The sequence below is a fragment of the Betta splendens genome, chromosome 13, assembly GCF_900634795.4.
Source record: "Betta splendens chromosome 13, fBetSpl5.4, whole genome shotgun sequence".
In the NCBI taxonomy this organism is placed as follows: Eukaryota; Metazoa; Chordata; class Actinopteri; order Anabantiformes; family Osphronemidae; genus Betta; species Betta splendens.
The window spans coordinates 6,461,619-6,478,200 of NC_040893.2; the positions used below are offsets into that span (position 1 = coordinate 6,461,619).

The window sequence follows — 16,582 nt, forward strand, 5'->3', positions numbered from 1 at the left end:
ATATACTCATATATATATATATATATATATATATATATATATATATATATATATATATATATATATATATATATATATATATATATATATATATATATATATATATATAAACCATGCATTCTGTTATGTCAGCATTCCATCTTAGTGATAGTAATAGTAATATTTGACATTTTTAATGGATTTCACCAGATTCAGCCTCTTACCCATTGTAGGCTGATGCATGAAAATCTTGTTCTTTTGCCTTTTCTATTACAATTATTAGATTATTATATACTATACTTTTGAGGGAACTTGGTCGTTACACGCCTTCATCAATATATCCAATCTTTTGGACATTGAACAATCTGTATCTATGGAAACGACAAACAAACAAACAAACTATACCAATACCACCAGAGCTTGTTAGATAGCCCCAACACAGCAAGCCGTTTGTCTTGGCCCAATGCCAGCGCAGAGACCCTTAACATCTGCAGATGCCTGCGAGCTAAGCTAAGGCTAAACCCACAAAAAAAGGAAACGCCTTCTAGTTTTTAAAGAAAGAAACAGAATTTGTTACAGTTGTACTGAGGCGAAATAATAATGAAGACACAGATAATTTTTTGATAACCCTGGCATAGGTATTCTGTTAAAAACACCTAAGCAGAGGCCATGAGGGCAAAAAAGTTCTTTTTGCATTAGATAAATCCCAAATAGCAATATAACATTGAATCAAACGTTTTTCCCTTAACCAAATAATAGTTGAATCAACGTTGCGGATCATCACTGATTTTTTCAAACGTAAAATCAATGCTGGTTCAACTATAAATCAATTATAGATTTATAGTTTACTAAATGTTGAAAACTTATCCAACTAATCCTTCTTCATGTACAGCAGGATCCTATGCAACTTTATACTAGAAAATCCATACAGTAACACTTTTGAATAAAACACCCTTCTTACAGCATGCTGGGAATAACTGACAATAACAAAAACACTGCCAACCATTCCACAGACTCTGAAAGTTGGGTCATGGAACCTGAAATTCTTTCCTTAAAGTAGAAAGGTTTTACCACCTGTCCAGGAAGCTTTTTAAGTTTGAGGAAATTTACACATTGTACTGTGAAGATCTCTTAATTTTTATTCTGCAAGTCTGTGTCTGTCATGGGGGGATTTGTTGAGAAACGTTCTACTCTAGAAAAAAGTCCATTTGCAATGTGTCAGGTTTTGAGTCATATCCTGTCTTATTGTGTCACAGTTCCGGTTTCCAGCCTTATCCTGTTTAGCACTAGCATTACTTACGTCTGTCATTACACGCACCTGTTCTGTATTAATCATTACTCACCTGGGTATTTAACTACCACCAGTCACCTCAGTAATTTGCCAGATCGTTGTATGCATGTCGTCACGTTCCAGCAGTTACCCGTTCACCTCATCTCGTCTTCAACCCTGTTCTGTGTTCCTGACCGCTGATTCTCGTCTGATCCCGACTGGTACTGTAGCCTCTTCGATTCTGTTGCTGAACCCTGCTTGTTTTCTGGACCTGATTACACCTGCTGATTCTAACACTAACACTGCTCCCTCTGTACTGAAATCCTGTGCTTACCTGTGTATGACCTGGACTGTCTGTGACTTCGATTACTGTATTAAACCCTTGGTTTTACCATGTGCCTGCTGTCTCCTCGCTGTGCATGTGGGTACGATCTCTGCCCAAGCCTGACACAATGACTCAACTTGTTGATAAGAACCTTCACCAGCATTCAAGAAACACCAACAATGTACTGTTTTACTGTTTCTGCCTGACATCTAAAAATAAAAAATCAATAATTTAATGCAAATAATTTAAATTTTAAAATAATTATGTAAAGCTTTATGTTCTGTTTGATATTTCATTCTTCAAGATTCAATTTATGATTTAAGGGTTTATTTTAATTTACTTGGGCAGTGTTGGTAATTAAGTGGTGACAAAAATGGCTGTATTTTATATAGCACACAAACCATGAACAAAAATCACATTGGTCCTTCAGTTTTCTCTAAGTTGCACATCATACTTGTGTCTTTAAAAGTAGTATTGGAGAGCTGTATTGGAGAAGCAGCTATCTGCTAGCGATTAACCTAGAGCAGGGGTCGGCAACACGTGGCTCTGGAGCGGCATGCGACTCTTTCGTCCATATACTACAGCTCCGCATGACTTGGAAAAATAAATTGAAATTTATTTAAAATAAGATTTTTCATCGCTCAAAATTGCATCGCAGCAGCTCCGTGCTCCTCCCCAGTTCATACAGTAGCCTAATGTGTTCTTACCAATGCTGGTGTTTGTCACGGTGCACAGCTCGAGAGACGTACAGGTAAGTAAAAGAGATTTAATGCAAAAACATCGTCAGGATACAGGCAATGGTCAGAAACACGATTGCAAAATGTCAAAGGTACAGAGAGAGCAGGCAAAAGGTGTCGTCAAACAAAAGCAGGCGGCCAGTCAACAGATCAAACGGGTAAGGCAAAGGTACAGGCAAGGAATATCTGGTATAGGTAAACAGGTAAGCAAACAAAGGAACGCTGGAACGAGGTATCAGAACTCACAATCTGGAAAAAGACTGGTGTGAATGCTGATGATTAAATACAGGAAGACCAAATTGCTTAACTGACAACGGCTGACGGACATTAAGCGGAAGTAACAGTAGCACAGGAACTGGTAGAATAGAAAACCAGAAGTTAAAATAAGTTAAAATAAGTTAAAATAAAACAGGAACTGAACATGAACAAAACCCCGGACTGTGACAGAGTTAAAGACTGACTGGTCACCGACTTCTGAATGCACACTGGTTGCTCTTAGTTATGGCAGCTGTTTGAAGCAGAGAAAAGCGAGTTAGCTGTCCTGGTCGGTGCCTTGACATTGTTTTGTCATCGGTACACAATCTGAACAGTCTTTACAGTTTTACAGGGCGTAATCTGACTCAGTTTGATCGTTGCTCGTATTCTAGTTACGGAAGTAGTCAAAAGAGAATGAGAATCAAATAAGTCTGCTGTTAATTGCTACGATATTCTATCAATAAAATATAAGATGTTAAACTTCTGCGCCCTGCCTTCTGAGTGTTGTTTGGGTTTAAACCTAACTGTTAAATGTTCTCAAATACTAGCAAGCTGCTACTACAAGCTGGCAGTCTTGCCTGAGGACAATAAAGACACTTAGTTTCAAATTTACATAACAAATTTGGGGGCGGCTGTACATAAGATAGTTTGTTTAGTGCCTTTGGTTTGGTTTCTTTCTTATTTCAGTGTTGTGCTTGTGGTTCTTGTTTTGACCAGTAGGTGGGAATCTGGAGGTGTCATCTGCATATCACAGCAAAGACTTATTTAGGAAATGTATTTGCATAACACAGACATTACAGAATATTTGTCAGTGTGCGTCTATTAAAAACACACACACACACACACACACACACACACACACACACACACACACACACACACACACACACACACACACACACACACACACCCCTTTTACCTCAGGCAACACGCATACACATACAATACTTCCAGACGAACACACCATAATGTGAGTTGCGGAGTTATTCAAGATAGTGTTGATACCTTAGTTAACATTAATTGTTTAATAAAGCGTTCATAATTTAATTGGTTGTTGTCTGTGATTATTTGTATCTGGTTTTGCAGCACTGGTGAATTGAGTCGGCTACGGTACGGAGCTCATCCTTCAACTAACTTAAATACAATTGAGACTGTATTGGCTAATGCAAATTGGTTATTGGTCCCTGGCAACAGGGTGGTGCCCCGTAAATTAAGTGATTATTAATTCAATTAATAATTATTAAATCAACAATAAGTGTTTCACTTACCAAACTATAGACATTTGTCATATAGTTATATATATTTAAGCTTTGTTATCTGTACATTGAGTTTGTGAGACCCATTTGGAACATCCTTTGTCCTATTTAATGTGTTCTATAAATAATTTTATATTGTATTAGTTGTAAATATGTATTTTTTGTCATTCTGAATAAATTAGAACATATATTATTCCAGAACATGAGATTAGTGGTGATGCCCAGATCAGCTTCCCATTTAGAGATCGGAAGGGTCGCTGTCTGATGAACATTGGAAATACTGTCCTTTTCCCTGATATATCAATAAATTGCTCTATTGCTGGCAGTGGTTGCATGTGGATGGGAGTATTCTTAGTTTTTGCATTAAGTATTGACTGTAGTTGTTGGTATTCTAAGAAATTGGCACTAGTGATTTCATAGTGGGACACTAATTCTTCGAAAGAGGTAAACTTGTCTCTTGTGAAAACATGTTTCAGATGTGTTATCCCTTTGATATGGCAAGTTGAAAAAATGTATTGCCTTTTTGTTTTGTATGTTGTCTGGATTGTTCCAGAGAGGTGTGTTTTGCAAAGAGTAAGCAAAGATCCAGTAATTTTAAGAGAATCCCACCAGGCTGTCAGAGATGCTCTTGTGCTAATGCTCGGGTAGCAACTATGGTGTTTGTTTTTGGTGCTGATAAATGGTAGATCTGCAACTTTAATATTTCTACAATATGTTTGTTCAATGTCTATCTATTAGGAGTCTGCTGGCATAGGTTTTATCCATTTGTTGACATGGTTCAGTCTGTCTAAGAAAATTGTGGTTTGGTAGTTCTAAGAAACCGCATCATGTGGACTATTGAAGAGTTTTAAAACTAATTAGTGGTGGCTTCGTTTTCCACAAAAACTGAGAGATGTATGAGTCTAATGTCTTAAACCATACCTGGTCTGGCTGAGTCGGACTCATTAAGAATATGTAATTAATTTTTGGCAGGATTATCATTTTATGGTGGCGATTCTTCCCATAAGTGAAATGGGTAAGAACTGCCATCTTTTGAGGTTGGCTTCTATTTGTTTTAATAATGGATTGTAGTTTAGATCAATAAGCTTTGATAGCCTAGACGACAATTCAATGCCCAAGTATTTAATGTTCCCTGAATAGAGTGTGATAGAAGAGATGTTAGTCACATTAAGGATAAGTGGTAGTACTATAGATTTTGTCCAGTTAATAGAGTATTCTGAAAGTCCTGAAAATTCATCTATGAACATGGTCAGCATATAAACTTATTTTATGATTTACTGATTTTGTTGATATTACAGTAATTCCTTCATGCTGTCTTTTTGCTGCGGCTAGAGGTTCAATAAATAGTGCAAATAGTGATGGAGAAAGTGAGCAGCCCTGTCTGGTCCTTCTATGCAGATTAAACCTTGGTGAGGTCTGGTTATTTGTTCTGACTTTTCTGGCGTCTGCTAAGCTGTAAAATATTTGGATCCAGTCTATGAATGATTTCCCAATGCCGAATTTACGCATAGTGGCTAAAAGAAACTTCCAGTTTACTCTATCAAAAGCTTTTTCTGCATCTAAGGAGACAATGACTGACTCTAGTTTATGGGTGGTGACATAATCAATTAAGTTGATTAATCTGTTCATATTGTTTGTTGACTGTCTGCCTTTAAATAAGCCTGTTTGATCAGAGTGAATTATATATGAAGCGATTTTTCTAATATTCTAGCAAGTGTTTTACACACTATTTTTAGATCTACATTTATTAGGGAAATTGGTCTGTAACTTGAGGGAAGCGTAGGGTCTTTTCCTGGTTCTTGGAGCTGGCTTATGAAGGCTGAATTCATATTTGTAGGTAATGAATGCTGTTGTTTAACTTCAACTATTATTTTGTAAAAGCTGGGTGCCAGCATGGACCAGAACTCCTTATAAAATTCAGTTGGGAATCTATCTAGCCCTGGAGCTTTTTTATTTGGCATGTCTTGCAGAGCTTCAAGGGCTCATATCATGCAAAATCCACTTTTTAGACATTTTGGAGCGTTCCTATGACTCTATGGGTCACATATACACACACTGAGCGCGGTAGAAATGCATTTCCTGCTTTTTTCACATTTTGAAAACGTAAATTTTCTCACCCAATGAAAACAGCCACGACCTACTCTGAGGCCGTGTCCCAGTTGTCGTCACCTTGGTCGGAAGTTCTCCCTGCAAATCCTGAACCACCACCTCCACAATGATCCCGAACCAAAACTGGACTTCCGCCATTTCCCCCCTCTCACTCACCGTGAACAGACCAGCACGGCAGCGTTCAAGTCCTCCCATAGAAATAGTTCGGTTCTTGGGTGTTCTAACCAACACCAAAGTCTATTCACTTTAACAAGGGATCAACAAGTGAGGATTTGTGGGTCACTTATTTTTAACGGACCGGTGCCAGAAACACTGCCTCAGCATTTATACGTATGTGCATTTCAAACGAGGGTGCGTACAATGCTGGATTTGTTTAACGGCTCCTGTTGGAAAAAAAGGATATATTCCTACAGTCCGTCATCCACTCACTGAAGTAAGTACATGCTTGATATTTATAATGTTTTAAAATGTTAGTTTGTCCGTTTAAATGTAGTAACCTATGTGTGAGGCAAGTTACTAGCTAGCTATGCTAACGGCTACAGCCAGTCGACCGAGCCTTTGTCCCCTTCAAATGTGCTCATGTGGGCTCCTGCAGCCACACACCTGTGTGGAGAAAAGCTAATGACTAACGGCATCGAGCGGCTACGGGCAGGGAGCGGTGGGTTTAGCGTCTGTCCTTTTTCTGTAATCGCATACACCTGTGGGGAACAGCTGATCGTTATCGCCCTTCCAGCGGCGACAGACAGGAAGCGGTGGATCTAGCTCGCTGTAGTAAGTTTGTGCTTGATACTTGTGATATCTAAATATGTTAGTTGGGTCTGTTTAAAATGCAGTAACCCACATGTGAGACAAGCTAATCGCTAGCGTCGCTAACGGCTACAGTGAGTCAACCGAGCCTTTGTCCCTTTCAAATGTGCTACTCTGAGTTGGCACGTGTGTGTGTGATGGGCCTTCGATCGGCGACAGGCAGGAAGCGGTGGATCGAGCCTTTGTCCTGTTGACGTGCTGCCGCTCCTGTTTGTGTTGCGTTAGCCGTTAGCATGTCTTTAGGCCTTTGCACTTTAGAGCTACAGCTGGTCGATCGCTACAAAAAGAACCTGCAGATGAACGCGGTTATGTTTATTACCCCGTCCTGTGTCACAGCCTAAATCAACTTGTGATTTGGGGTTATGTCATTGTTCTATCAAATTCTAACATGATTAGTTGGAATGATTACTGTGTTGTGTTGCAAGCTTAGTTGCTAATTAGTCACATCTCTACAATAACCGCTGCTTATCTGGTCAGTTACCTATAGCTTGTACCATAGCCATTATATTTGTAGGACCAATACAATTTACAGTAAATGTAACAGTCTTTTCTATACTGTAGGGAGCCACATCCCAGTTACCTACATGCAAGGAGGCTGTCAAACAGAGAAATCACTGCAGACTGTTGGTACACGGACATCTGCTGCCCAGCTCAGGAGTAAAGGTATGTAAGTTTGTATGTACCAACAGTAAGATAGGCAATAGAAGATTTTAATTGGTATATACTGTTTAGATTTTATATTTGAATTGTAACAACTGTTTATCTGTTGTTTTAGCACAGACAGGCCTGTCCTCTTGTTTGGTTTAATTTTTTTTCTGGTATTGTGTGTTCTTACATTAGAGAAGGTTTTGACCTACATAATAATGAACATTTCACTAATCTACAATTCTGATTGCAGTACCTTTTTGTTTTGATGAGGTGATGGTGAGGACAGCCACAGCTTCCATCTGGTAGAGGACTGCTTCCGCTCAGTCTTCCAAATAGTGATGAGAACAAGGATCACCACATCTCCCTGTTTACCCTACTTTCATGCATTTCGTCTGCAGGGCCCTGCAAAGGTTTCTGTTCCAAACTCCCAGACTTCTTAATTAACTCAGTAACCTATACATTGCACATTGGAGTGTGAAGGTAACAGTTTGTTCTAGCTTTGGAGTAGTGGTGCATTTTTTTGGTTTACAATAAAGTTGGCTTTAACTATTATGTATTTCAATGAACTCTGTTTCTGAAGGGAAAACACTTTTATTCAGGAAATCATAGTATTGAAATTACATGTTTTTTCTCTTTCTAATATGGTAAGCTATAAAGTTGAAGCGGCCATAAATAAAAAGCATATAAATTATATATAAATAAAAAAATTCTTTGAGTATTGCACTCACAAAAAACACATTTTACTCAAATGGTAAAGGAGTTATTCCACAGGTGGTTTACATCCATCATACAATGAGTGTTTTAGTGTTTTATCCATCAGGAAACTGCCTTCATCTACAACCAAAGCATGAAGAGATGGCAACTCAGATTCTTCACCCTAGGAATCCTCAGCACCAGCTCACTAGCCTCTGTAGACTAGATACCTGTAACAACTTCAGATACAGAGACATATTACTGTCAGATTTAACAAGAATGACAAAAAACATAATTAAAAGCAGTAAAAATACGTTAGGTCAATATATAATTTGAACCAATGCTTTTTGTTCCCAGGTAGGTCATGCAGTGATTGCTCTAAATATTAATGCACATTTTTAAATAAAATTATGTCAGAGCAGCAGCACAAGTAAGACAAAACAGTGAAATGTGTAAATGTAAAATGTATTTATATTATTTCAGCTATGCTCTCAAACTTATTTATTTGTATAACGTGAGCTAAAGTAGTGTTATCTATTAACGAGAGTTTTCCAGGTAAGTCGTGTTGTGAATATTGAAGCTGCACACGCCATTTAGCATACGCATTAGCAACCGCTAGTCACTTTGCAAATTACATAAATCAATTAAATTGAAGTAAATGCGACATTACCAATGAGACACATCTTGCATCAGCCGAAATGTGGCGACTTCAACAGCCTCCTCTTCAGCTTCAGGGTCAGATTCGGGATCGTAGACGTATGGTTCTACTACGCTACGAACCAGCTGGCTGGCTAATGTCGTGCAGTCCTGTAGCGGGTCTTCTTCTGTGGAGGATTGTGTTCTCAATGTCGCACTACTGCCACCTATAGTATCCTAACCGTGCGGTGGCTCGTATCCATGGAGCCAAAAAACAACAACAACAAAAAAGGTATGCGCTTCCGCACAGAGGTGTGGCGAGCAGCTTCGCTTGCGACACGCCCAGAAAACACAGCGTTTGCTGATGGGGAGTGAAAACAACATATTGATAGGGGCAGTGTGGACGATCTAAAGAGTTTTATGGAATGAAAATTTACAGAGACCTTACTGAGACATTAAAGTCCAATATTCTTTAGAGTGAAAAGCTGTATGATCAGGGAGCTTTCATGTAGTTCTGCCAAAGACAACAATGAGTCTAGTGTTGTGGTTTGTTCTTCCGTTCTGGCCGTTCTAGTTTTTAAGTTTTTAAAGGTATCATTTATTTCACGGGGATCATGAGTAATATTCCCTTTCTTATTAGTTATTGAATGGATGATTTGTTTTTCTTTATTCTTTTTTAATTGGTGCATGGTGCATGATCACTGATTGTGATGGAGTGAATAGTGGTGTTAGAGACATCTTGTAAGACTGAGTTATTTACTAAAATATAATCTATACGTGAGTGAGAGTGGTGAACTGGCGAGAGGAAGGTATATTCCCTGAAGGTAGGATGAAGAGAACACCATGTGTCACAAAGACCAAAATCATCATCATCATCATCATCATCATCATGTACTGGCAATGAATACTGTACTGTCTGTACTCATTGCCAGTTTCTGTTGGTCACAGCTTTGCTTAGCCTGTCCAACTCTGGGTTAAATACTAAATTAAAGTCCCCTCCTACTAGAAATTTGGAACCAGAGTGAGCAGACAGTAATGTGAAGAAGTTGTGAAAGAAAGAGGGGTCGTCAACATTAGGACCATACACATTGGCTATGCAATATTCAGTGTTTCCTATCAATATATTAATGATTATATATCTTTCTTCTGGATCTTCAGTAATATCATCAAGAATAAAGTTAATCTTTCTATTTATCAGGATGGTGACCCCTTTTTGTCTGGAATTATAATCGGCTAACTAAGCATGTGGGAACTCTGTTGGTGGAGTGTAACCTACAGTTTTAGGAAATGAAAAATCAAATGGTTAAATATTTTTAATCGTTTCTCCTTCCTATTGATTCCACATACATTCCAAGTGAACGCTAACAATGCGCTAGCGGATAACATCGTGCTAGCAGCTAAAATGTGAGCTGAGGTGAATGAACATGGACCTTAGGTTACTTTGGGTGGCGACGGAGCTGGTTCTGTTGGGTGGTCTAAAACTATTGACGAAGACTATTATGTAAATTTGAAACCGATCGTTTTAAGAATAGATTGGATAAAGTAGCAAAATGTGAAATAAGTAGGGAGTGTACTTTTAACAGAAGTGTGAACCAGCGAGTCATATAAATGTACCAAAATGTCCAAAAAGTGTATTTTGCATGTGCAGGGACCTTTAAAGATGTCAAAAGATGGCCTTTTTGTGTGAAGCAAACACTTAAGTAGATAGTTTAAAACTTGCAATAATAATTCTTCCAGTTCCCTCAGCTTCTAAAGGCAGCGTGTACATAAGTTGTTTTGACAGGTCCTCTGTGTTAATCCCACCCCCGCCATGAAGGCCCAAAAGTCTGAACCTGAAAGAAAACTCTAACTGAAAAAAAGATTTTAAATCGAAAAATGAAAACTTGAAACTCAAATATAAAACCTGAAGCTGAAAATATATTTCAATTAAAATGTTTTGCATACACTTTAAGCTTTCAGTTTCAAATCGTTTTATTTTCGCTTTCAAGACATATGGGCCCAATTTAGCTCCATTAGTATTTAAAGGGAAGCAGAAGGGAAAGCACAGTAGGAAATTGATTACTGGTTCTGCTCACTGAGGGAAAGAAAGGGAGTGGGCATGGTCCAAACACAAAGGAGTAGCGTGGTCAGAGAGGGAAAGTACTAGACAATTGGCAAGTCCAACCCTGGGATCCTGACATTATAAAATGTAAGTTAAAGTGGTTTAGGAAACTGCAAACTATAAACGTGTGATTTTATGTGTAAACAGCAGTGAAAAGCTCCTATGTTTATATGTCTGTAACATTTCATGTATTTTGTGGCCCTCTCCCCATCATATACTTTTTTGTGTTCTTCTCTGGTCTCAGTAAGATAATGTAACATTTTGGAATAAAGATACATATCAACAGTCCAAAACTAGAAGCCAGAATAGCAAAAATCTCAACAGCAACACTAAACTTTCCAGGAGAGCTGACATAAGCTGGAATAAAAGTGAGCCACACTGCACAGAATATCAACATACTGAAGGTGATGAACTTGGCCTCATTAAAGTTATCAGGCAGTTTCCGAGCCAGAAAAGCAAGAACAAAACAGAGCAGAGACAGAAAACCAATGTAGCCAAGTACAGCCCAGAATCCTACAGCTGAGCCCAGAGCACATTCTAAGATGATTCTGTCTTTGACTACCTTCAAGTTCTTAAATGGGAAAGGAGGAGAAATTGTTAACCACAAGACACATATTACAACCTGTATGAGAGTGAAGACCAGAACACTGAGTCTCTGCTGTGTTGGTCCAAACCATTTCATCACATTACTGCCTGGAACTGAAGCTCTGAAGGCCATTAACACCACCACAGTTTTGCCCAGAACACAAGACATACAGAGAACAAAAGTAATGCCGAATGCTGTGTGTCTCAGCATGCAGGACCACTCAGAGGGTCGACCCATGAAGGTCAGGGAACACAGGAAGCACAGAGTCAAAGAGAGGAGCAGAAGGAAGCTCAGCTCGGAGTTGTTGGCCCTGACAATAGGAGTTTTCCTGTATGTGAAGAAAATGAAGGCTACAGCAGCAGTCATGCATGTTCCACATAAAGATGCTGCAGTGAGTAGTGCTCCCATCATTTCTTCATAGGATAGAAACTCTGAATCCTTTTTTACACACACATCTCTTCTGTCATTTGACCAGAAATCAGGTGGACATTGAACACAGCTGATGGAGTCTAGAAATAAATAATTAAACTAATTTTGGACACGTTGCTAATATGCATGTACTGCAAACATAATTATTGCATGACACAATTGTCTTTTCATTTTAAATCCACAACAATGCTCAAGATTAGATTTATCATATTTTATCTAATATAAAGCTGCTTTACAAATTTCAAAAAGTAACCATTCCTCAACAATGACATCTTACAACTGTAGTTATGTCTTTATTAATTCATATTACTGGACCTGTGGTGTTGCTTATTTCTCCCTCTGCACATCTTATACAGTCATAACAGCAGACAGGCTTTCGTTTCTGGAGAACCCTATGAGTTCCTGGGAAACATTTCTCACTGCAAACTGACACAGGAACCTACAGGATCAACATGAATATGAAAACAAAACATCAGCCCTTCTTTAAAAGATTGTATCTTTATAAATTTATTGTATGTAAACTAATCATATAAGCTTCTTCACCTGAATTGATCTCTTTGTCCAAATGAATGATCATGCTTACCTGTGTTGAGTTTTGTGCCCAGATGAAAGCCTTATCTTGCAGACTCAGCTGTTTGTCTGCAGGTAAAGATGCATCATATAGACCAACTGTGACAAAGTTTACAACACCATTTTCCTGTCGCTGCCAGTTTATAATTTCATATTTTGCTGGTGGGTCTCCATCCTCATTGAAGTAAACTTTGTCTCCCTCTTTTGTCTCAAAATGTATTTTTTTAATTTGGTGTAAAATCTAAAACATAATGTTTTTTTTTTTCAGTTGCTCGTGTCTTAAGCACATTGATGAATGAACCAGGTTGTCAAAATTAAAACATTTTTGATGGTTGAAGTAAAACATGAAAAAATCATCTCACCATAAAAGGATCCAGCTGCACATTGTAATTACACGTTTCATTGCAACCAAGTATCTTATGAAGTGCATGGGCCACAGCATACACTCCTTTATAGATATTGTTAAATATGGGCATAAGTGACATGTCAATAAAGCTCTGTTGTAAATCACTCAGATCCTCATGTCCAGTACATTCTCTTTCATTCTCTGCTGATAAGTTTGACTGTCTGAACTTACACTTAAATATTGCTTCCCAAAATTCAGACAACAGATCTTTACCAGATAAATTATCTGGTTTCACATCCAATATAAACTCTCTGACACCGCTGACATGCACTTTAGGCATAAACAGGCCTATGGCACCATCCAGAATATGATGTTTATCCATGTCTGCAGTTTGAGAATCAAAGATCCAGCCTTCACTACCGACCCACTGATATCCAGTAATGTTTTGGAGAGACAACCTATTCATTAACACATCCATGTCCAAGTAGGAGAGAAAAGCAACAATCACTTTGGAAGATGAACGCTTGATAATGTCAATTATGTTTTGTATCTTATTTGGTGGATCTGTTCGGAAGAAAGCTACAGAAAACTCCAGACAGATGCCCAGCTGCTGAGCTGTTTCTGTGAATGTAGCCATGCCATTATTGCCGTAATCATCATTTGTTCTAACAGCTCCAACCCAAGTCCAACCAAAGTGTTTGACCAGCTGGGCAAGAGCTCTGCTCTGATAGTAGTCACTGGGTATTGTTCTGAGGAAGGATGGGTACTTGGATTTATCACTGAGACAAGCACAGGTGGCAAATGGGCTAATCTATAAAACATACATATAATACACAAGATGAGGTAACAGCAAAAAGCTTATTTTCCAGAAATATATGTCTCAGTTAAACCCACCAATGGAATATGAAAGGGTCCAGTCACAGTAGATACAGCTATACAAGGAGAAGAAGAAGTTTCTCCCATTATTGCCTGCACTTGTGCAGCTCTATTGCATGGACTCAAAGATGTAACATGACCTTTTTCATTACTATTTGCCAAAACCAGAGCAACTCTTACACTTCTGGCATTTGAGCCACATGTATCATATATCTTGTATCCCAGGACAATGCCAGGTAGTAGATTTGTCCTGTTGTTGATCTCCTCAATGGCAAAGAGCATAGCCTGGGCAATCTGGAAATTTCTGAAATTCAAACTTGATGCAGACATTAAATATTTGTATCAGCAGTAAATGAATTTCTTATATATAAGAAAGCTGATGAACATTGAAACATTCATTACATTATTACATAATATATTTCAATTCGTACCAATATACATTGCATCCAAAAAGCTTTGTAAGGCAAAATTTACCCAATGCATTCCAGTGGTAGTGGCTTGTATGTGTAGATTTCTTCTCTGTCTTTCCACCTGCTGTGTAAGGAGAAAATTCCCCCCAGTATAATGTCACCATCTTTGGATAGTTGGGCACTCTCAGGATCACCTATAAGCTTGCACAAGCCCTCCGCTTGAGAAAAGAACACCAGCAGCAACAGCTGCCTAAGAACCCAACTGCACTTTCGCCACTTCAAACTGCACATCATGCTGACTGAGAGGTGTGGTCTATTGAATAGCATCACATGTACCTCAATGGAGAATGAAAGATGTTTATTTTTATATACAGTATTAGGACACTATATAAAATGGTAATGGTTCATGCCTGTGTGATCAGAGGAAGGAGGTGTCTAAGATCAAGAAACTACCACCCACATGTTTGATTACTTTTTGGTAGGAAAGAAAAGGTAACTCCTCTTAAATTTTTTAATGATTTGAATGGTTGTTTTTTATGCTGGTTTCCCTTCCTGACGCATTCCCTCTATTTATCCGGTTTGGGATAAGACTGGGCTCCTGCGGCTAAATTCCAACCTGTGACCTGGACATCAAGAGCACAACATGCTAACCACTGCGCCATATGTTTGATTATTTGTTGAAAGATTTCTAATTGTGATTAGTGCTACATCTACAAAAAAAATAAGGCTTACTACTACTGGCTTACTATTTGAACTCTTGGTCCATACACACGTTTTTTTCATGCTAAAAAATCCTAAAAAATTTAACCTTGATGGGGTGTCTGTAGCTTTTCATGAAAAAAGCTCTGTAGATTGCCCACATGGGTCCTCTGAAAACGTGTTTTAAGCTCTCGTCCACAATGCTCTGTTTTAGGGGTGTGTCGCAAGCCAAGTTAATCGCCCCACCCCTTTGAGGAAGCGCATAGCGTGACCCGCCGCAGGGATCAAAAGTCAGCAAAAATGGCTACCTAGTGCGGTAGTGGAGTTCAACTACAGTGGTAGCGGTTCAAAGTGACTAGCGTTTTTACTGCAGTACCGACGCATCACCACGGTGCACTGTGTTTTAACCACCAGGTGGCGCAGCGAAAAAGCACTACAGCGTAACTGAGGTCTGACTGTTCATTTCAATCTGTAATACACATATATTACACCAGACCTATTTTACTATTAAGTTTTTACTATTAAGTATCTGTTGTGTGCTCAAACGTGGGGAGTATGAAGGGCAACAACTTGTTGATGGCTTAGTCATTTTCTGTTCACTGGCAAAGTTATATTTGTTCTGTGTGGTTTAAAACAGGCAGTGCCACAGCAGCAACACGTTCTTGTTTTCATTCTCAGCTTTTCCGTGTCTTTAAATAGAAGGCATCTCTTAAGAATATGTACACACCCACCGCTCTAACATCTGGTACAACATTTTGGCTTCACATAATTCCATGATTATGGGTTGTGGTTTAATTAATATAATTTGAATGCGCATGGCCAAGTAAAGATGTAGAGCGCAGTCCATCTGCGACTACATCCGCTTATTTAGGTTTTAAACTTCCACAACTTGTTGTCATGATCAGTGTCTTTGTCTCTAGTTGTTCCCTGTTTTCACGTCATGTCCTCCTTGTCTTATTTTGGTTCCAGGTTCCAGTTCCGGTTTTATTTTGGTAGCACTCCCAGTTTCTGTTTCCGTTCTTGCTTTACTTCCTGTTATCAGTTCTGTTCTCCCTAGTTCATTACCCACACCTGTCGGTAATCAGTTAATCAAATCACTGTATTTAACCACCACCTGTGTCCTTAGTTCGATGCCAGATTGTCGTATTCGAGTCCCATGAGTGTTCGTGTTTCTCCAGCGTATTCTAGTTCCCTGAGTGTTCGTGTTTCCCGTGTCCTGTTCCTGCCCGTATCATGTATCCTGCCCGACCTTGGATTACCTACTTACCGTGAGTTTTTGCCTGTTCCCTGTCTGTACTTTCGCCGAGCCTTTCCTGTGTATGACCTGGACCGTCTGACCGTGCCTTTGAGAATAAACCCTTTTGTGGATTATAATATCGCCTCCGTGCTGTGCATGTGGGTTCGCCGTCTGCCTGCTTCGAGTTCCTGACAGAACAATCTGGCCAAACTTGGACCCAGCCAGCACTTAGCCTCCGGTCAGGTCAGTGACTGTTTTTCCTTGTTTTTTTTTTACGGCGAATATAACTCTCCCGCGGAAGTATGGAGTTTACCTGTGCCGAGCTACCCAGCGACCTACATAAGTATTTCGAGATCCTTGCGGAGGATTACCGACGGGCTAGTAACTCGGAGGATCAGCGCAGCGCCGTAGAGGTGGCAATAGTGACGCTGGAGGACGATGACACCGCGTTAGATCACCCCAGCGTTCATCGCCTCTACGAGCGACTATGCGCGAAGTTTGATGAATTAAGCGACACGCTCTGTACCACGCCAGCGCCAGTCGCACCGCCTATGGTTTCGGTTTCCTCCTCCCCGCCCCGTCGGATCGTCGTGCCTACACCAACCTGCCCAGC

At 39.3% G+C, this 16,582-nt stretch overlaps 1 protein-coding gene and 1 long non-coding RNA gene across 2 annotated transcripts; one reads left to right on the top strand and one right to left on the bottom strand.

Annotated features, from left to right (window-relative positions):
- Nucleotides 1–5,710: 5,710 nt before the first annotated feature.
- Nucleotides 5,711–7,938, top strand: LOC129605059 (uncharacterized). The gene is made up of 3 exons (XR_008696548.1): nt 5,711–6,364; nt 7,300–7,401; nt 7,637–7,938. It is a non-coding gene; the product is annotated as an uncharacterized LOC129605059 (long non-coding RNA).
- A 3,062-nt stretch (nt 7,939–11,000) lies between these two features.
- LOC114868209 (extracellular calcium-sensing receptor-like) lies at nt 11,001–14,349 on the bottom strand. Its single transcript, XM_029171648.2, has 6 exons — nt 14,098–14,349; nt 13,642–13,939; nt 12,764–13,558; nt 12,415–12,642; nt 12,147–12,270; nt 11,001–11,911 (listed from the first exon to the last, which is right to left on the bottom strand). The coding sequence occupies exons 1-6, from the start codon at nt 14,325–14,327 to the stop codon at nt 11,001–11,003; spliced, it is 2,586 nt and encodes an 861-aa protein (XP_029027481.2). The 5' UTR covers nt 14,328–14,349.
- Nucleotides 14,350–16,582: the final 2,233 nt, after the last annotated feature.